The sequence below is a fragment of the Hemicordylus capensis genome, chromosome 3, assembly GCF_027244095.1.
Source record: "Hemicordylus capensis ecotype Gifberg chromosome 3, rHemCap1.1.pri, whole genome shotgun sequence".
Lineage (NCBI taxonomy): Eukaryota > Metazoa > Chordata > Lepidosauria > Squamata > Cordylidae > Hemicordylus > Hemicordylus capensis.
Window position 1 is genome coordinate 291971059 of NC_069659.1, and position 21841 is coordinate 291992899.

General features: G+C 43.1%; 2 protein-coding genes across 8 annotated transcripts in view; one reads left to right on the plus strand and one right to left on the minus strand.

The window, feature by feature from the left end:
- LOC128351338 (nuclear body protein SP140-like protein) overlaps positions 1-6527 on the plus strand; it is a 92687-nt gene extending 86160 nt beyond the window's left edge. For 5 of the 7 annotated variants that reach the window (XM_053310815.1, XM_053310814.1, XM_053310817.1 and 2 more), the window contains 3 exons: positions 472-555; positions 2277-2411; positions 4299-6527. In XM_053310815.1, the coding sequence (XP_053166790.1) occupies positions 472-555; positions 2277-2411; positions 4299-4427 (348 nt within the window). In that variant the 3' untranslated portion in view covers positions 4428-6527. Of the gene's footprint in view, positions 1-471; positions 560-2276; positions 2412-4298 lie in introns of those variants that run through there. The other 2 variants (XR_008319717.1, XM_053310821.1) reach the window with 2 other exon arrangements.
- Positions 6528-8338: 1811 nt separating this feature from the next.
- The window catches only part of AIRE (autoimmune regulator), a 28838-nt gene continuing 15335 nt past the window's right edge, over positions 8339-21841 (minus strand). The window contains exons 10-13 of the mRNA XM_053311222.1: positions 19262-19383; positions 11276-11372; positions 9527-9595; positions 8339-8740 (exon numbers count right to left, since the gene is read on the minus strand). Of these exons, the coding sequence (XP_053167197.1) occupies positions 8660-8740; positions 9527-9595; positions 11276-11372; positions 19262-19383 (369 nt within the window). The 3' untranslated portion in view covers positions 8339-8659. The remainder of the gene's footprint in view (positions 8741-9526; positions 9596-11275; positions 11373-19261; positions 19384-21841) is intronic.

A 21841-nucleotide genomic window follows, 5' to 3' on the forward strand; every position in this document is an offset into this window, starting at 1 on the left:
ACCAAGATATTATTCTACCAACCTTCTTTAAAGACCCTGCCACCTCATTGGAGAAGGCAGCAATTGAACCTGGTGGGGGGAGGGAGTCCAGCTTGATCGTGCCTCACCAGACTGTCCCCACACCCTCCTCCCTAGTTTGTCCTGGGCCTCACCGCCCCCCCCTGCCCCCACCCCTGCATTTCAAGAAAATGACATTCCTTCTATGATTGCAGTTCTAAGCAAAATATCTGAAGGAAACCAATAATAACCTGTTATTACCCAGGAAGTATATATTACTGTATTACCAAGGAAACAATAACAAACTGTTAATGCTAGTTATGACGTTGCCTTGTCGGCAAATTCCAGAAAAACAATTGTGCCTTGTTTGCAGTTTATTTTCCAACATAGAGGTATACATAAATGTATGCCCGTTTGCATGAGATTCTTATTTTTATTTGAGGCCTCTGAAACACGGTTTCTTATATTCTGTAGAAATGTATGTTCCTGCTTCTGAAGATCTGTTGTGAGCCTGAAAGTGCTACTTTTGCTCAGGATCCAACCACTATTCCCTCTAAGGTGAGCACATGCACAAGATTCTAGCCCTACCCCCACCGATTCCATCAGCAGCAGAGTCTGGCTGCGCTCCAGTGGCCGCTTGAAGTGCCAGCAATCTTTTCTCCTCCCGCCGCTGTGTTAGCTCTTGCTGTGGCCAGAGCAAAGAAATCAGCTCCCCCCGCCCCCTGCAAGCCAGAGAGCTGATTATCCCATTTAGTAGCTCAGAGAAGGCTCCCGAGCAGCTTCCCTTCCGCACGACCCCCCCAACCCCGCCTGCACCGTACAAGCTACGGCTTCCTTGTCCAATGGGAAAGCCAGGGGAGGGACTTCTGCCAGTGCTTAACTTACTTTGAAAGCCCTTTCTTGCAGTTGTCTTATATATCTTGGTGGCTCATATCTCAGAAAGGAGTGTACCTAGAGGGAGGGTGTATGAGTGTGCCCAGAGGGACTCTGTGTGTGCATGCACGCGCGCGCATAAAGGGAGATGTGTGGGGTGGGAAAGGAAGGAGTGTACTAAGGGACTGTGTGTGCGACTGTTCGAGAAAATTACTTATATAACAGAGTATTTCAGGAGCTAACTCACTCCCGTTACAGCATAAGTTAACAGAGTCTCAAGGGCAACAGCTTGTAAATGATAAGCATGGAGATTTATGTAAGGTTAAACTAATCTACTTTATTCAGAAGTCTATGATGATAGAAAAGATCTCTATCTGACAGCTGGCAACATGTTGGTCAGAGAGAGACCTTTAGAAGCATGGTGCTCAGAGAGAAAGCTAGAAGCATTCTGGGGAGGAGGAGGAATTAGTCACTCTCAGGAAGTTCCTGAGTACAGTCTATCCATAGAGGGGTCACAGAGACAGAGATAAACAGGAAAGAGAAGGAGACCCTATCTATCTTTACTCCCAATGCCCCTAGTGGCCATTAGGGTTACTGGTGCCAAAGGTCAGTGCCATCTGGAGCTGGGTCTCCAACAACTGTAGGGGGTGGGGAAGGAGTGTACTAAGGGGGGGGATGAGAAGGGAAGGAGTGTACTAAAGGGAGTGGGGGGGGGATGAGAAGGGAAAGAGGGTTCCTAGAGGGATTGTGTGTGTGTATAGGGAGATGTGTGGAGTAGGAAGGGAAGGAATGTACTAGAGGGACGGTGTGAGTGCGTGCATAGAGCAAGGTGTGTGGGGTGCGAAGGGAAAGAGTGTACTAGAGGGACTGTGTGTGTGATTGTAGGGGCGGGGTGAGGTGGGAAGGGGAGGAGTGTACTAGAGGGACTGTGTGTTCATGTGTAGAGGGAACTGTGTGGGGTGGGAAGGGAAAGAGTGTACTAGACTGACTGTGTGTGTGACTGTAGGGTGGGATGGAAAGGGAACGAGTGTACTAGAGGGACTGTGTGCATCTGTGTGTGTGTGTGTGTGTGTGTGTGTGTGTGTGTGTGTGTGTGTGTGGAGGGAGGGGTGTGGGGTGGGAAGGAAAGTAGTGTACCTAGAGGGGCGGTGTGTGTGTTGTATCTATAGTGGCACATAATAATGCACCTGTGGACACACTGCCTTGATACTGCTGCCCAGAAGAAAACCCATTCCTCTCACTTATTAAAAAATATAGAGAGAGGGAACACTGGATCCAACCACAGTTAATCATGTTGATGGCGAGATTAAAATAACAAAACATTTTGGGTATCATTACAGAGATTGTAACGTTATAAGGAATTACAGTGTGTACACTAATATTCTTTTCTGGTGATCTTTATTTAGGAGAAAGAAAATTATGATGATTTCATAGAGAAACCCATGTGGCTCAGGCAAGTGGAACAGAACCTGAATCAAAAGCGGTATGAAAAAGTAGGACATTTCGTAGAAGATATGCGTCTGATTTTCAAAAATTGCCAGGTATTTAATGAGCTAAGCACTTCTCTCTCCCCATCAGTTCCTTGCCTGTGCACATTAACTTAAATAGGCACGGTAGTGCCTGCATAATTGAAGTGAGGTGTGGAAAACTGCATTTCACCATTATAAGCCCTGTACTTTGGTCACAAAATCAAAACCATCTATCCAATCTGCCTGAAATTTGGCATGGAATGGAATAGGTGAAAATTGTTGCCAACTCTCCAGATTTTATGCAGATACAGGTGTTTGAATATTAACCCTTAAGTTGATTTCACTATTGGTGACATTGAACAAAAAAACCCAAAACTTGTACCTTTTTAAATGTATACAAAATGTAGCTCAGTTAATTCAGTTCCAGCCCAATGTCAAACTGAAAGACCAAGGCAAAGTGTGGAAGCATGAAACCCAAATCATAAAGCCAGCAGGAGTGTTGATATAATGCAGAATATAGGCGATTACTTTAGCAATGTCTATGCTTTTTAGAGCAGGAGTGAAAATTGTAGCCACCTCCAAGTTAAAATTAAGTGTTCTTCTTATAATAATATCCCCCCAAAGGACAGCTTGACTCCCTCCTCCGCTTTAAAAGATCAGTGAAAACCAGTCTTTTAGGAAGATCTTTTAACATAGTGCATACATGTTATACGTAAAAAGTGAGAACCCGGACTGCCTAATTTAGTGCAATAGACCATTGAGGCTGTTCATACGAGCTTGTGTGAAGCGCCAGGATTGAGGTGGCCAGTCCCGCTGCTGCCTCCCCAGAATTTTCCCTGGGCTTTTACCGTGGTAAAAGGGTATAAGTGCGCCCTTTTACTCAGGTCTGCGGTCATGTTTGTGCTCAGGCTGCAGGAGCACAGAGTGCCAGCCTTGCGGGGAAATCCCTCAATGCATCACACTCTTTGCATGGTACACAGGGGCGTAGCAAGGTTGGAGTGGGCCCAGAGATAAGATTTTAAAATGGCCCCCCCCATCACTGAAGCTCAGCTCATGAAGTAAAGAAATCTTTACTGAGGCTGAATAGTGGTAACAAAAAGCATTGTGTGTGTGTGTGTGTGTGTGTGTGTGTGTGTGTGTGTGTGTGTGTATAAACATATATGTGCCACAATAGAACATCATCCTAAATTATTTTTTAAAGGGTTTTGTAAATTGTGGACGATGCAAGTCATTTAATGGTACTAGAGAAAAACATGCTGTTCGGGTAGCTCCAGGTCTTGACACTCACATCAGTTTTGGAGGATGAATACAACTGAAGGAAGCCCGGGTGGGTGCGCGGCTGGGGGAGTCAGTCATGTGACTTGCCTCTGGAGGGCCCCCCCAAGGCAGTGGGCCCCCAGACAACTGTCTCCCCTTGCCCTGTTATAGTTACGCCCCGATGGTGCATTTAGGGATATCTGGAGGCTGAGCTTAATTCTCCCGGCCTCCAGAGCTCCACATTGCTCAGAGCAGTGTGCATTGTGTGGGTGTGTGAGCCATGTGCCACACAGAAGATTAATGATCGTCTGTGGGGGAACGTAGGTTCAACACTGCCTTTCCCTCCCTGCCCTCCCCCACCCCAGTAATGGTCATGTGAACAACCTTGTTACATAAGAATTGCCTTTTACAATCTAGACCACAGCATATCTCAAACTGAGAGCAGCTGTACTGCGGAAAGAAACTACAGTGGGAAACGTTATTGCTTGTTATTAGATATTATTTGTATCTGCCACAAGTAGGAACAGCAATTGAGTGCATCAGTCCCAAAGGTGGGCTTAATTCATTCAGGTTTCTTCTAGACCAGAAAGCATAACTTTGTATCTTTACCTGTTGTAGATGTTTTGAAGATAAAATGTGAATAAATCAAAGCAACAAGCTCCACACCGTTCAAAGTGAACGTTTAATCTTTTCTCCCTTTAGGGCAAAGAGGCTGCAGAAGCTGGAAGAAAACTTCATGATGAATTTGAAAAGAGTTTTCAGGAAGTGTTTTTTATTAAGCAACCGGTTTCTTCAATTTATATGTCCTCAGACGTGCAAACTAATTTCTGAGCAAATCTGTTCATCTGTTGTGTAAAAACAATATCCTAATTCTGACTGATCAACTACTTAAATAGATTCCTATATTTAAACTTTAGCTAACTTTACTAGGAGCTTTAAGAAAAAGGAGAGCAAGTCCTTACCTGCTGTCTGCCACCTCATACAGCTTCTACCACCGCGTCCCAATAATCCCCCCCTGCAGTGCCAGCATGCACAACACCATGCTGCCCATGCAAATGGTACCTGTGCATGCACAGATGCCATGTGTGTGCTGGCGCCACATAGGGGGTTATTGGGACATACACTGCCCAGCAGGAAGCTGCATGGGGTGGTGGAGAGCAGGTAAGGAACTGCTCTCCTTTTTCTTAAAGTTCCCGGTCCCCCTTCCAAAAAAAGTGCTTGAACTGCGCTTTGAAGGCAGGGCACATCCCTACCTAAAACTCCCCCCACCCCAGCACCTTAGCCCTGATCCAAATCCTCTGTTAGACATTTATCTAATATACCCATCTTTATCCTTAACTAACTCATAAGAAATTTTACATATAGGACTTTTATTACATGTAATACTCAAATACTTATCAGAGAAGCTTGATCAAATGAGCCCCTGGTGGTGCAGTGGTAAAACTGCCGCCCTGTAACCAGAAGGTTACAAGTTCGATCCTGACCAGGGGCTCAAGGTTGACTCAGCCTTCCATCCTTCCAAGGTCGGTAAAATGAGTACCCAGAATGTTGGGGGCAATATGCTACATCATTGTAAACCGCTTAGAGAGCTCCGGCTATAAAGCGGTATATAAATGTAAGTGCTATTGCTATTGCTATTGCTAAATAGAAAACTGCTTTTAACAAAAGAAAAAGGTGTTGGGAGATTGGGTCATAAAGCTGGTGTAGCATAATGGCCAAGAGACTGAGTTATGGATTGGGGAATCCCTGGTTCAAATCTCACCTCTGCTATGAACTCACTAGGTGCTTTAGGCAGGCTGCTCCCTTTTAGCCTCAGCTCACCATCTGCAACATGGGGATAATACAGTACTCACTTACTTGCAGGATTTTTGTAACGATATTTTAGACTGTGAGTCCTTTTGAGGCAGGGAACCATTCTTATACCTTTTGTACCTTTAAGAATCTTAAGAGTGTTTGCATGCTTTGCTTTCAACCCTGCCTGTTTTACTGTGCTAGCATCTGACAAAGTAGGTTGGTACCCACAAAAGCTTATGCAATATCAAATCATCATGTGATCTGTTCTGTTTCTTTACAAGTAATTCAGTTGGTACACCTAGATGTACCCCTAATGTGGCGCTACAACAGGAGGCTGGGTTGTGGAGGATTAAGACCAGGGCATGGTTGCAGATTATTTTCTACTGGCTGAAGCTTCATCTCCAGCCAGTGGGACTTGTGCCTAGGTTTCTTTCGGCTATACCCCGGCCTATTTGGCTGGTAACGAATACAGATAAACTTTCCTGTATTGGTCTGGATCCTGAATTTTTATTAGAAACTGACCTAGTGAATGCCAACAAATTAGTTTGTCAACGTTTAAATGATATGGAGCTCCAGAACAAGTTGGCCTGTCTGCCGGCATTTTACAGTCAGTTTAAGGCCAGGGTGGGTTTTCCCCCGGCTTCATATTTGTCCACCATAACTGTCAGAAAGTTCCGTTGGGCTTTTTCAAGAGCACGCTTTAATGCCTTCCCTTCAGCTGTACTAATGGGAAGATTTCAACATTTACCCCTGGAGGCTCGCTTGTGCCCTTGTGGTTTGGGTGAACCTGAATCAATGGCTCATATCTTATTATGTTGTAGATTCTATAGTAATATTAGATGTCATTTGATTCAGCCGCTCCTTTCTAGGTTTCAACATCAATTGGACGACTTGCTGATGAAATTTTTACTTGAAGATAATGCACTCTGCGTCTCTCATGTTGTAGCAAAATTTTGTTACATCGCAGTTAGAATTCGTAGTTCATTGATTGATGCTAAAGTTAATGATTAAGTTAATGTTGAATGCTGGACTAATGTTTATTGTTTGTGTTGTCTGGTTTTGGCCATTGGCCGTAAATCAAGTATCTATCTTTACAAGTAATTCAATAAATGTGTTAATCTTAAAGGTGACAAAAGACTATGGTGGTGTTTTTGGTTATTTAGATCATTTTGGCTGAACTGAAATTTGCGAATTACCAGCTTAGGCTCTGGTAAGATTTTTTAAATTGCACATGATCCCTTGTCTAGACTGAAATATTTACCTTCATTTTAAAATGTTTGTCTTCACAAAAATATATATACAGTGCTCTGCAGTTTTGACCACACATACATCCTGAAGATTTCCTTTTCCTTTCCTTTTCAGGATTAGGCTGCCACTTTTTGACCTCTTTCCATTTTCATATGGGGACTGTAAGCAGATTCCATCACATGAAGTACAACCTAACTCTAGACATGTTGTGCCTCTGCTTTTTATAACATTATTTAACGTTTTGTTATGTCTGTGAACGATTTAGCATCAGCCCCCCCCCCAATAATGTGTGGTGCACTACAGATGAGAGGCAGCCTTGTATGGAGGGCTGACTTTCTCTAGACAGCAGCAAGGGAGCTGGTCTGCTATGTACAAAACCCTGACCCAGAATCAGATGGTTTAGGCTTAGGTTTTATTGCTGTGATATGCTTTCTGTTCCTAATTATACCCAACCAATACTTTGCTTTCTGGAAGAAAGGAATATTGTTCACAATCCTTTTTTATGAAAGTGGCGACCACCACATCTTATGAACATAAGAACAGCCCTGCTGGATCAGGCCCAAGCAGAGGTACACCAAGGTAATTTTGGAGCCTGGACCTAAAGGCCTTTGGACCACCACCTCCCCTCACCTCCTGCTGCAAGTTAAGCATCATCTTGTAACACGTAGGTTCTTGGGGGCACAAACCACACTACCCAGACAGACTGAAGATGCTTTGGGGGCCCCCAGGGGTGTGGAGGCCCTGGACTTCGGCCCCGAACTCCAGGGGTAAGAGCGCCTCTGGGCCCAAGGCCCACCTAGTCCAGCATCCTGTTTCACACAGTGGCCCACTAGATGCCTCCGAGAAGCCCTAAGTCACGAGGTGAGGGCTCACTCTCTCGCTCTCCTGCTGTTGCTCCCCTGTAACTGGTTTAGAAGCATCTTGCCTTTTGCATCTTGTGGAAGCAAATTCCCTAAATTTACTATGCATTTTGTGAAGAAGTATTTTCATTTGTTTGTCCAGACTCTACTGACCATCAGTCTCACTGGATAAGATGCTATGAGAGAGTGAGAAAAATTTCATTTCTATCTACTTTGTCTAATGCATAATTTTATAAACCCCAATTTTTTCCAAGCTGAAAAGTCCCAAATACTTTAGCTTTTCCTAATAAGAGATGTGTTCCAGTCCCTTGATCATAATGGTTTCCCCTTTACTGAACCTTTTCTAGCTCTGCTAGACAGGGTGTCTGGAACTGTACTCAGTATTCCAAATGCAGGTACACTGTCTATGTATACAGTCTCATTGTAATCCCTAACATTTGGAATTTGCCTTTTTCACTGCTGCCACTTACCAAACTGATATTTTCAGTTCTATCTACCATGACCACAAGATCTCATGCCTGGTTAGTCATTATCAGTTCAGAGCCATCAGTATATATGTGAAGTTGTGGAGAGTGAGTGGGGGGCGTGTTTACCACAGCATGCATCACTTTACACTTTCTTGCACGAAACCATTTGCCATTTTTTGTCAATTCACCTAGTTTGGAGAGATCCTCAGACCTCTTTGCAGTCTTTATAGATTGTTTCCTGTTCAGGCTATATCTCAGAGCACTTTCCTACAATTGAACAAATGCATCATATATCTTGTCGGTTGGTTGGTCCAAATCAATAAATCTTCATTAAATTAATTCAATAAGATATAATATTTGAGATTATGCTTTCTGATTCCGTTTTTTAAAAAGTTATCCACAATTAGGCACTTTTTACATTTTGCTCATTCAAATAACAATAGTCATGTATTTAAATATATAACCAATCCCATCCCCAAGGGTGTGTAACTAATGAATAAACACATTAGAATATATTAAAATAAAATGACAACATTCAAACCTAAAATACATTAACACTTCTCAAACTATGGACATGACAGATAAATTTGGGAAGAACAGTAACATAGCAGTGGAAGGAAAACTTTGCTCTTGTGAACTGCAACAGACAAGAATATATCCAATGCTGCGGAAGAATAATGCTAAATCCAGGGGTTTATGAGAAAAATCCTTGGTTGTCTGCCAATGGACGAGACATGCTCTGGAATGCCCAATGCAGGATCCCATCAAAAGTATTCTGGATTATGAAGAAAAGAAAGACACATTTCTGTCTGGTTTTTAATGTTCAAATACAAAAGGAGGCAATCCATGCAAGCAGAATAGACAACATAAGCAAAAATACAGAGCTGCTGCTATGTTGAATTCACTACTGTTTGAACATAGCTCCGCTAGGCATAATCTATGATCTGACATCCTTTCCAACACTTTTGAAGGCTTCTGCTGCATGGACTTTTCCAGATACATGTTATTGCAGGCTTTAAAAAATGTCCACAGTAGTTATTGGCTCTCACGTACAATCCAGACACTTACATTGTCTTCTGTAGATTCCCATGCTCCCTTGTAGTAAGTTTCAGGCTCCAGCCACATGCTGAGCATTGCCCTTGTGCTATTTTCATAGTGCCATCTGCCAGTCAGCACTTGAGAATCCCTTCATTCTCATTACTACATAAAAGTAGTTGCCAAAAGTAGTAGCTAAAACCCATTAAGAGGGAGCACAAGAATCTACAGAAGGTAGTGCAAGTGTCTGTGTGTGAGAGCCAGTAAGTACTACGGAAGCTTAAAAAACTCCACAATAAACTTGCATCTGAAAAAGTCCCATGAGCATAAGGAGTGTAATAAAAATGTGCGCATGTTACAACTAGGGTGCCAAGTACTGAAATAACGAGCCAAGTTAATACCAGGAAGGATTTTAATTCTGCTGAAGCCTGCAAGCATTGCGACTCTAAAATCCAGAATCCACACAACTGTTCAGTAACATACCATATTTCTGGGCAAATAAGCTGAATAAGATGGTTTCTATTACCTCCCCTATGAGAGAGTCCAGCTCATCTTTATTCAGAACAGGTTCAGTTCCAGCAGATTCTTCCACCACCTATTATTAAAAATAGTATCTTGGTAATTAAATTTCTCTAGCATGTAAACACTGAGCAACATAATCAGCTGGGAGAAAATAAACACCCTGCCCTGGATGTAGCCTATAGTGAGGCTGAAAAGTGATGTCACCTTTTTTGGACCAGGGGGACTGCTCTAGAAGTGCCCTTCCTTGTGTTCAACCCAAATATCCCTTTCTATTTCAGAGCTGTGCTCTGGTCAGAGAGAATTGTCCTGCAAATTGTATACAGAAGCCAGCTGATTGGATGCTTATTGGTTGGTCCCAGTGATATCATTAATAAACCCTCTCCCATTCTTGGAACAGTTTTACACTTTTAAAGAGTTGCCTGTTTTAAACTAATCAGGGTGAATGAATGATCACATTGACATTCATGTAGCACTTAAACAACTGAAGCAGCCAGCCTGCCTAAAACATGAAGATTGGGGCAAGACATATGGCTGAGTATGCTTAATTCACTGTCATTTCAGTTGCAGAGCCAAGAGGAAGCCAGGCTCACCCTGCAACTGAGGGATGAACGATGCTCTTTTTAAATATTATATGCCTGCCTTCATGCTTATAATCAAAGGATAAAAACTCTGGAGTGCAGCAACTCATTACATTAACTCATGCTACTACTTTCTTTTCCAGATTACTGACTCCACTCATCCTCGCTTGCTGCTCCCCATGCATTGAACATAAGTGGTGCCATCCCTGCCTTTTCCTTCGAACACTTCCTCAAAACTCACTTTTTCTAAGAGTCGTTTGGCTTAAAGGCTTCATTCTCTATGTATTATTTCTCTATGTAAACTGCCCTGAGCCATTTTTGGAAGGGCGGTATAGAAATCGAATAAACAACAACAACAATAATAATAAATAAATAATAATTCTCATCCTCACGTGTGCTTGCGATGTGCTTGTGATGTCCTCACGTGTGCATTTTATGTGCCTGTGCACGTCAAATGCATTTGCTCACATTTATACCTTCTTACACTTGTCTTTCCCTCCTCTCACCTCTGTCATTTTCCCCACAGCTGAATTTAGACTGTAATATCTTTGGGGCAGAGACTTGCCGTTTTTGCTCAGAAAAGCATATATAGAGGCATATATTTTAACGGTTCTATAAATAACAACGATGGGAGATAGTGTGATGTAATGGTTAGGCTGTTGGACTAGGACTGGGGAAACCCAAGTTCAGCTTCACACTCAGTCATAAAAAGCTCACTGGATGAACTTAGACCAATCATATCTCTCAGAATAACTTATCCTCACAGGGTGTTTGGGAAGATAAAATGGGCAAGGCATGCAGAACCTTGATCCAGGGTTCAGCTACCACATCTTTAGCGAAGAACCCAGGAAAGGTGAAATAAACATGTAAATAATAATAATAGTAACTTATGTCAGAACCAGCCTAGCTGGACATAGATGTCTCTGCAAAAAAACCACAATGAAACAAAAACAGACCGCCAAGTCTTGCTATCTGTAAAATGGGAATCTGCACTGATGACATGATAAGACTTTGTTAGTCAAGTATTCTGCAGCAGAAGATCAAGTGAACGAAAGGTGTAATCTTTAGATTTGCTGGAGTAGAGACAGTGCGTGTATCTCTCCCATATTTCCTAGGTTACTTTCACTTTTACCCAACAGCTGAGACAAGGCTGAAAAGGTGATGGAAATCCTGACCTTTACTGCTCTTAGTGTTGGGGTGTGTGAAGTTGCTGCTCCTTCCAAGTTGACGGCTGAAGGGCTATTGGAGCAGGACTTGCAGATCAAGATTCCACTGGAAAATAAAATAAAGAAGGATCTTAAATACACCTCAAAGTCACAGATCTAGATCACACAGTCTGCAGAGCAGGTGATTCTGTGACTAGACTGTACTACCATGAAATGTTGGTGCAGCTGACAAGACTGAACATTCCTCCACTAAAAACAAAACAAACAAAAACTTTTCACATAGCAAGTCTGATGTCAAAGAGAAGGCTAGGCTAGAACTCTTCATCCTAACATTTAGCTTCCCATGTGGCAGGAGGTTGTATGGAAGAGTATTCAAACTTGTGAGCCTCCACCTGCAGTCTGAATTGGTGCTACCCTCAAAAAACAGGTTGCTTACCTGTAACTGATGATCCTTGAGTGATCCGGGTGTATTCACACAACTGGGTTTGTGCCTGTACAGTAGCCACCTCGGTAAGACTTTGAAGCTCTGTGCAATGCTCTTGCTCTGCCCGGCACTCGTGAGCATCCATTGGAAAGGACAGTTGGAGTGTTGCTGCCTTCAGTTCCTGGACAACTGCCACATCTTTTGCAATCATCGCGAGAGGAACTATATACAAGGTAAGTGAGAGATAAAAGCTCTAGAAACTGTCCATTTCCCTACCTGTAGTGGGGAGGATGTGTGGGTTGTGTGAATACACCTGGATCACTCAACGATCATCAGTTACAGTTAAGCAACCTGTTTATCCTTGATGTGATCCCAGTTGTATTTACAGAACTGGATGATTAGTAAGCTCCCTGTATAGGTGGGGGGTACAGGCTGTGTCTTACCTTTGTGTCTCCTTTTTCATGTTAGGATTTGTTTTAATGTCCCTCTGCCAAAAGAAGCATCTGTTGTACACCTTATATCCACTGCATGTTGCTTCAGAAGACCAGGTGGCAGCCTTTCGAATATCATCTATAGACACTCCTAAACTGGCTGCTGAAGAACCCACCATACATGTAGAATGTGCTTTAATGTCCGTGGGTGGTTCCATCCCCTGGCTTCTATATGCTTCCATTATAGCTGAGACTATCCATCTTGACAATCTCTGCCTTTTTATCCACTCTCCCTTCTTATCATCCCTTTAGGGGATGATATAGGGATGATAATAAAGTGTTGTCCTTTGTGAAGATATTTATTCTGTATAAATAGAAGGCCAAAGCTCTCCTCACATCCAAGGTCTATAGCTTCTGTTCTAAATCCATTTGTGGATTGAGGAAGGAGGAGGGAAGGATTATATCTTGGTTAATGTGGACATTTGTCTTTGGTATGAAACTCAAGTCTGTATGAAGAACAACTTTCTCCTTATTTTTTTTAATTTTTTTTTAATTTTTTTACATTTTATATCCCACTCTTCTTCCAAGGAATCTAGAGCGGTGTACTACATACTTAGGTTTCTCCTCACAACTACTCTGTGAAGTAGGTTAGGCTGAGAGAGAAGTGACTGGCCCAGAGTCGCCCAGAAAGTCTCATGGCTGAATAGGGATTTGAACTTGGATCTCCCCGGTCCTAGTCCAGCACGATAACCACTACACAACGCTGGCTCTCTTATGGAACTGGATGTAAGGTGTATCTGTTCTTAATGCATGCAGTTTGCTAACTCTCCTTGGAGTTGTTGCTGCAATCAAAAATGCCACTTTTATTGGCAAAAACTTCATTGACGCTGTTGCCATTGGTTTAAAGGGATGGTTCATCAGGCCTGCTAGAACCACTGATAAACTCCATTGGCTAAATAGTTTCCTCACTGATGGGTATAAATTGTCTAACCCTTTTAGGAACTTTTTGCAAAGTGGGTTTGAGAACAGTCTTTGACTCTCTGCCAGCATGGTAACGGGAATTGCTGCTAAGTGTACCTATATCACGGAACTGGACAAACCAGTCAACTTTAAGCTGGATAGGTAAGTCAATATCTGTGTTATACCAGCAGAGGTTAATGAGAAAGAGGCTGTTCTCACACGCAGGCAAAACAGGGCTAGCGAAGCCAAGCCTGGTTTTGCTTGTGCATAAGAATCAGCGGGATCATGCCCGATCCTGGAGGTGCCTCGGTGGCAAACATGCCACCATCTGAAACCGGGTGAAGTGAGCAAGCGCTCTCTCAACCCCGTTTTTCTGACTGTCTGCCAGTCACGGCTGCTTGCCAGGACTGGGAGACTGTATGGCTTCCAGCCAGCATCAGGGGAATCCCCATAATGCATTGTGCACTTGTGCAAAGCATTATAGGAGTTCCGGGGGGGGGGGAGTGACACCTCCTGGCACCCCGACCCTCTGTGCTAACAGAGAAGGCAGCTGCATGTCTGGGCGTGCGATCTCTGTGCCCAGACCAACAGAGAGGATCATCTGCAGGGGAGGCAAGCTTTTTGAGGCATCCTCCCCTGCCCCTTCAATCCCTTTCTCCCAGATCGTGAGAAAGGGCTCAAAGTCCTGTTATTAGCATAGCTTCCAAACCTCTTCCATTTTGCCGCATACATCTTTCTCGTTGATGCTTTCCTCTCATTAAACAGTGTCTTTTCTAGTAGCTCTGTGCTTGCTGCATCCCCATGATTCTCCATGCTGTCAGTTTCAACGTAGTTATTTCCAGGTGTAGGGTCTTGCCTTCTTCCATGGATAGGAGATCTGGTTGTAGTGGCAATGTCCTCATTCTGCCCTTGGATAAACATAGGAAAATTGCTTACCACACCTGTCTTTGCCAGTGGTATTATTAGGATGCAGTCCATCTTGGGGTGCATTATTTTGTTCACCACTCTTGTGATAAGGGGAATTGGCGGATATATGTAAGAAAATGTCTTGTCCCATGTGAACATGAACACATCCCCCAGTGATTCTCTCCCTGTGCCTGCACAAGTGCAACATTGATCACATTTCTTGTTCTCTGGAGATGTGAAGAGGTCTATCTCTGGAGTCCCCCGTGTGTTGAATATTTCCTTCAAGTATTTTTTGGATGGGTACTCCACTCGTGCATGTTCAATCTGGTGACCTCTCTGCTCAAGATGTCTGCCTCTATGTTCTTTGTCCCTTTTATATGTATCACAGTGAGGTGAATCTGGTAGTCTATGTACCAGTTCCAAAACAGTATGGCTAGATTGCATAATGGGTGGGACACTGTTCCCCCTGGTTGCTATGCTATGCAATATGCTATTGCAGTAGTGTTGTCCATTACTACCTGGACCTTTCCCCCTTGCAATAGTGGTCTGAAGGCTTTCAGTGCCAGGTAGGAAGCCAGAAGTTCTAATATGTTAAGATGTATATGTAAAACAGCATCCCTGTGGTCAAATTCTCTTCATTTCTCCACCATAGGAGGGAGTCTTTTGTTTTCTCTTGACTGGAATGAGCAAGACCTGTGATTGATCTCCATTTTGAAAACCGAATGTCCCCAGAAACCATAGTTGCAGGGGTTGCAGTTGCAGTCTTAGTTTCGCATGCAGAATGGCCGCTGTACAGGAGGCTATCAGACCTAGTAACATCTGGATCTGTTTTGCTATTCGATGTAGACGTTGTAGCACTAATTCCACTTGTTGCTTTATTTTGCATACTCTCTCCTCTGGTAGGAATGCCTTCTGTTTCTCTGTATCCAGTACTGAACCTATGAAAAGTATGGACTTTGCAGGTTGTATTTTTGATTTCTTGTGGTTGATTTTTATTCCTAAATCTTGTAGCAATGACATCATCTCCTCTAAATAGTGTTGTAATTTGTGCTGGGATTTAGTTGTCAGCATCCAGCCACCATAGCATAGTGGTTAGAGTGTTGGAATTCAGAACGTGCTGTCCTACAGGGTTAAATGCTAATTATGATTTTTCGAGTTTTCTGTAGACACATGTGGTTCATTACTGTTTGAGAGTATAGTGTATACTGAGTGTATTCTTTCTACCTGTTGTTAATTAGATGATTTAGCTGGGAAGTATTTTAACCTTGAGTAAGGAGTCAAGCATGCTCGTGCAGATACTTGTTACATATGGTTTGACAGAGCAGGGCTGTTCTGTGTAGAAGGCTTGTTTTTACTGAAACAAAGGAACAAGTTTGTTTATTTGGAATGTATATTATGTTAATGTTTGTTGTTTATATATAGATATGGCACACTTCTGAGGAAGATTGTTTTCGAAACTGGCAAAGATAACCTAGGATGCCTGTCAAGGGATTCACATATCTCATACTTGTGAAGAATGAAGATTTGTTTTGCCATCTCCAGCTTTGAAGTACTTTTCATGTTGTATATTCCAGCTGAGAAGATTGGACTTTTGTTCCATCTTTGCCATTATTGTATATACTGGGTTCATGTATGGTTTGGGATTTGTTATATAAGCTGTATATTTACATATATGTTTGTGTTATACACATTCACCTTTCAAGACTGTTTCACAGATTTTGTTTCTAGCTTGGTTTTTTGTCCATGATTCTCCATATGGTATTGTGTCTCATGATGTCAGTGGATTTAAGCTGTTGCTCCTTGATCTTATTCTCCAAATGGTTTGGCTTAGGGATATTGGCCACCTCCAGCCTCAGAGGCAAGACACCTCTAAATATTGGTTACAGGGGAGCAACAACAAGCAAGAGGGCATGCCCTCATCTCTTGCTGTGGGCTTCCCAGAAGCATCTGGTGTAAAGCAGGGAGCTGGACTAGATGTGCCTTCAGCCTGATCCAGCCGGACTCTTTTCTTATGGTCTTATGCAGGCCTGCTCAACTTTGCCCCCCCCTCAGCTGTTTTTGGACTACAACTCCCATAACCCCCAGCCATAGTGGCCAATAGCCAGGAATTATGGGAGTTGGAGGCCAACATCTGCAGGAAGGCTGAAGTTTAGCAGGCCTGTTTTATGTTAGTACTAGCAATCTCCTGTAGGGGTGTGCACAAATCGATTTTTAAAATTTGATTTGTACCCAAATTGAATAACTCCCGATTTGTTTTGGGTCCAAATCTGCTCCCCCCAAATCACACCAGATTCAATTTGTACTTGAATTTTCTGAATCCGAATTGATTTGGGGCAAAAAAGGGGTTCTGGGGGCAAAAGTGTACGGTGGGTGGGAGTACCCAATGGGTGGAAGCTACCACCCAAATTTCAAAGAAATTGGGCAAAGGGGTGATTTTTTTTTAATGAAGTTTTTTTAATTTTTGAAAAAGACACCTCTTTAAGCTTTTTCCCATAGGGAATAATGGGGATTTAATCAGCCTTAATTATAACTCCCTGGGGTGGGGGGCGGACTAGGGTGTCCCAGAGCAGGTTGTGGTGGGTGGTAGTGCCCAATAGGTGCAAGGAAGCTACCACCCAGATTTCAAAGAAATTGGATAAAGGGGTGTTTATTAATTTCTTTAAAAAGTTGGCATGTCTTTGTGGCAGATTTGGGGCAGAAAAGGGGTTTGGGGGTAGAAGAGTGAGTCAGGTAGTAGTGCCCCAATGGGTGTCTGCTACCACCCAGATTTCAAATAACCTGGTGAAAGGTGGTTTTTGATTTTTTTTTTCCTGAAGCTTGCACGTCTTTAAGCTTTCCCCCCATAGGGAATAATGGGAAATTTCAGCAGCCCCATAACTCCACTTGAGGGGCACCAGGGTGACCCAGAGCAGGTTGTGGTATAGTGCACATAGGGTGCCAACCAACCCCAAAAGGACAAGCCCACGAGGCACTGGGTTTTGTTGTTTTCAATATCTAAGGTGTTCTTCTGAAAATAGATTCTCTGGTAGGAAATGAGAGAATCATCCCTAGTATCCTGTAGCTGTTCCCCAAGTGCATGCTGGTATCTCACATACATGCCATATAATTGGCTATACACATTGATAAGGTTGATGTCAAGTAAAACCTATGGCCCATCCCATCTAACTTCTCTCCTTCCTTGTCTACAGGTACAGCATGTTTACTATTGGACCTGGATGAAGAGCCATAATCCACCACCAAAGAATTTGGGGATGGGTGTTTGAAGAGGTAAGTTTCCTCCTGTAGCGCCAAGAGAGCCAGCATAGCATAGTGGTTAGAGTGTTGGACTAGGACCTGGAAGACCCAAGCTCAAATCTCCATTCAGCCATGAAACTCACTGGGTGACTCTGGTCTAGTCATGTGTCTCTCAGCCTAACCTACCTCACAAGGTTGTTGTGAGGATAAAAATAACCATGTACACTGCTCTGAGCTCCTCAGAGGAAGAGCAGGATAGAAATGTAAAAAAATAAAATAAATAAAAGGTTATAGAGGGTGTCCTTTAAGCAAAGTTCTTGGTTTTTGTAAAAGCCATTTTGGAAGGGTGGTATAGAAATTGAATAAATAAAATAAATATATTTGTCTTATGCTCTTCCCTAAGACATGGTAGAAGATGTGTCTATCTGAAGTAGGAAGTTTAGCTTTGCAATTTTTGCACCATTTAAAAGGTTTTGATCGGTCATGAAAGTTTGAATTTGGCTCTTTAAACAGCACAAAGAAGAATACTAAATCTCTCTCACACTGTTTCTCAGGTAGTTGAAGAGTGAAACTCCGCAAGCAACCGGAACGATTCCGTTCCGATGCAGCTGAGGCGGTGGTCGGAAAGGAACTGAAGGCAGCCATGCTCCAACCGCCCTCTCCAATTAACACACATGAGCATCACAAGGGCGTCACACAGAACTTCAAAGTCCTACTGAGCTGGCTAGTGCACAGGCGCAGACCCATTTATGTGAATACAACCGCTATCACATCAAGGATCACAGGTTTACCCCCTCATTTGCTGTTTGTGATAAGTAAGGCCTGATAAAACTTTAGGCTTCAAATATCCATGGTGGTAGTAGGTTTTGTCATACAGTTGAAATTTGGCTGTGGAGCTGTATGATGAGGCCATCAGACGACTGCTTTGCAAGGCATTACACTTGGCATGCCAGCTGGACTAGCTTCCTAGCTGCCAGCTAGTCCAGCTCCTGTCTTAAGACCTTCCAAGAATACAGCCAAATTATTGTGAAGTGATTTCAAATAAATGTGGGGCATCCGTGTTATTGGTTTGCAGAGGGCAATTAACTTAAACACTCTAGGGCACAAATGGATCTAGTGCAAAATACATGGGCACCCTGTAAAACTCTGAGATTTGCATGCTCTGTGTCATGATCCCAGACCTTGAAGCCCCTGGATGAGGGATGGGACAGAAAGTCCGGGAGATGAGCCTGATTAGGAGGCACCATGGACCCAGGCATCTGGTGAGCCCATGCCACTGGAACCCCCCACACTGAATGAACCAGATGAACCCCAACCAGTACACTCTCCCTCCAATACCGGAGGTCACAGCCCTGCCAAGAGAAATCTTCCGAGGACCTTCCAGACATGGTGGAGCAAGTGCCTGTAAACTGGGCAAGGCTCTTTATATTTAAAAAAACCCCTCTCAATGCTTGCTTATGGAAGGGGCAGGGTCAATTCACCCTGCCTAAGCAGCAGGACACAAAACCCAGCAGTTCACTGAGAGACCCTGCTGGAGCAACATCCCTTTTTGTTGCAACACCCACCTTCTGCATTTTCCAGATCAACGCTGATCACGGTCCTGACCTGGGGCATCCCTTTTCCTCCTCTCAGAAGGCATCATCTGGAGTAGGATACTTTGAGCCCAAGGTCTACTCTCTAGTAAAATATTAGAAGTGGCAGAACTTGATGTGATGCCCAAGGTTTTTTCCAAGGGTCAGATGTGCTGATACTTGTATCAGCACATGTGACTTGCAAATCACTTACAAACATGCCAGTCTCCATTTGCATCCTGTTAGTTCCCTGCTAGGGGGAAGCATCGTTTGAAAGAGCAACAATTGCACAAAACTTGCATGCTAGTGGGTACACTTTCTTGTGACACTTGTCTCCCCAACATTTCTTTTTTTAATGTGATTTAATGCTAAATCAGCCACAGCAGAAGCTACCATCTGGACAAGGCCTCATGAACAGGAGCAAGGAAGTTCAGGGAATTAAGAAGAGCTTTGCTTTTGAATGCAGTACCTGATTTGATCTGCATGGACTGGAAAATGGCAGAGCCAGTGGAAAGCCCTGAAACATTTATTGCAATAGATCAAGTCTCCCCCCTTTCTGCATATGCCACATTTTTCACCAATAGTCAGTTTCTAGAGAGAAAAAGAGAGAGAGAGAGAGAGTCAGTTTCTTTCTATCGAGGTGTTGCCCGCTTCCTCTCACCCCCAAGCTGCCTTGCACTGCATGTAACTTTTCACAATTATGCTTAGAATTTTAATCCACTCTATCCTTGGGGCACGTGTGCATGCACAGACACACAGACACCAATTTAAATTCAAAATTAGCAAGATTAAAAACACAATTTAAATGCATTACTATTAGGGTTGCCAACTGATTAAAGTAATTCCTAGAGATCTTTCTCTTCAATTTTTCCCAATATTTGTCACCATCTCAAGCCATTGAACTATCCAAGATTGCATCCAATAGCATCCTGTAGCTGATTGCTAGAGACTCCAGACCTATCCTTGGCTTGGAAATCCTAAACTAGTGAGCAACAGCAGGCCCAGCTGCACACATCTCAGTAATACCAGGAATATTAGTAGGTAACCTTATTGTTGTTTTATTTGGATGTTGGTTTATTTAAACAGCAGCAAAAGATGGTTTCAGCCCCTAATATCCTTGGGACAGAGTTTACAGGGCAGACAGTTTTCCTGCCCCTATATTGCTGGTGAATTTTTGTTCCTCCTCTGTTCTACCTCCATGTTTCCTTATTCCACAAATCTAATTCTGATCCCAGTTATCAATAATGAAAAGCCAGAAGGCTAAAATGATCAAAGACCAGTTGCATGGGAAACAAGTCCAAATATGGTCCCCAGAGCTCCTTCACACAGAACACATTTCTTACATGCATGTGACATCCATAGAAAGAATTGTATGTACCCTATGTGCAGATATGTGAGCAAAACATACACGTTTATTTCCAGAGGCGTATCTAGGGAAAATAGCACCTAGGGCAAGCACTGAAATTGCGCCCCCCTGTCCAAGCATCTGACACCCATCTTTCAGATAACTTTACCATAATCTCAGCTGAAAAATACAAGTCAGGCTCGTTAATCTTTTAATATTTCAAAAACTATTTAGCAGTGGACGTAGCCAGACCAAAAAATGCTGGAAAACTACAAATTTCAGTATGCTGGGACTCATGAAATCCCCAAATACTGTGTGGAGGTGTACTTGGAAAACTAAACAGAAGTGTCTGTCTAATTCTCTGCTATGCATTGTAGCATCACCATTACATAAGTTTTAAAAATCAATGGAGAATTTGACTTTTCCCAGATACTCTGTAAATAATTAAAGGATATGCAGAGTAAACTGTGTCACTGCTTGGAATATATTCTAGTATTTCAGAAAGACAGTTAAAATGAGAGAAAGAGAGCAAGAAACCCCCTGTGGGCCTTAATATTAAGGATTTCACACTGAGTCAAAGACAAATTCACCATTAATAGCCATATTAGCAAGACATCACATTCAACTCACTTTTCACAAGAAGCAAAGTAAGAGCAAATGAATACAATCCTAGGTCATAAGCGTCAGCTCAGTATTCACAAGCCCTGATTCCCTGTACATAGTGCCAATGTGAATATGTGTACAGTGTCTTTGGGGGGCTTCCTAAAGGCTGTGGGGGGGATTTGCAAAGGTTCCCCCTCACCCTGCTGGCTTCTAGGGCCTCGCAGGTACCATTTGAGCATGTGCGGTGGCCATTTTTAAAAATAATCTTTTTTTAAAAATGGCCACTGAAAACAAAATGGCCACCGCGCATGCTCAAATGGCCTCTGCAAGGCCTGGCATGACCTAGGGCCTCACAGAGGCCATTTGAGCATGCACGGTTGCCATTTTGTTTTTGGCAGCCATTTTTTTTAATTTTACAAAATGGCACCCCCCTTCAAGTGGCACCCGGGGCACGTGCCCTGCCTGCCCTACCCTAGATACGCCCCTGTTTATTTCACTACCTGCATACACCACAGGAATTGAGTACACAGTGAAACCGATGCAGGTGCTTCCGTCACATGCAATGCTGTACATGCAGGATATGTGAAGTTTGCTTCGCTGAATTAAAATAAATAATGCAGGACAATCATTTGGCAATCCTCATTGTTTTTGCAGGGTGTTTTTACTGCTGTCGAGTCCTTTTGCAGGAGTTTTTAGAGCCCGCCATATAGACCCAGTATGCATTGCACTGTTGCCCCTCATCTTGAACATGGAGAACATCACCACTGAGTCATGAATGATACCTTAGTTGCACCTGGAGGCTTTACAGACAGGGCTTCTACCCCGAATCTCCTTCAGAAGAGAGCGTGTGCGTTCACACCCCAGCCAAACTTATCCCAAAGTCCCTTCGAGATTCTTGGACCCACTACACACCCAAATTGGGCTTTGTGATGCAAATTCTAACTGATCTCAAGTTATTTCCGGGTTTTTAAAATGCTGGTTTTAAGCTACTTTTTCTGAAAACGCTGGAGCAAATAGGGAGAGGCACTGACATAGAATCATTAGCATGATAAGAGGGATGCTTTCTTTAGAAATGCAGATATCACTCTTTAGGAAGCTCTC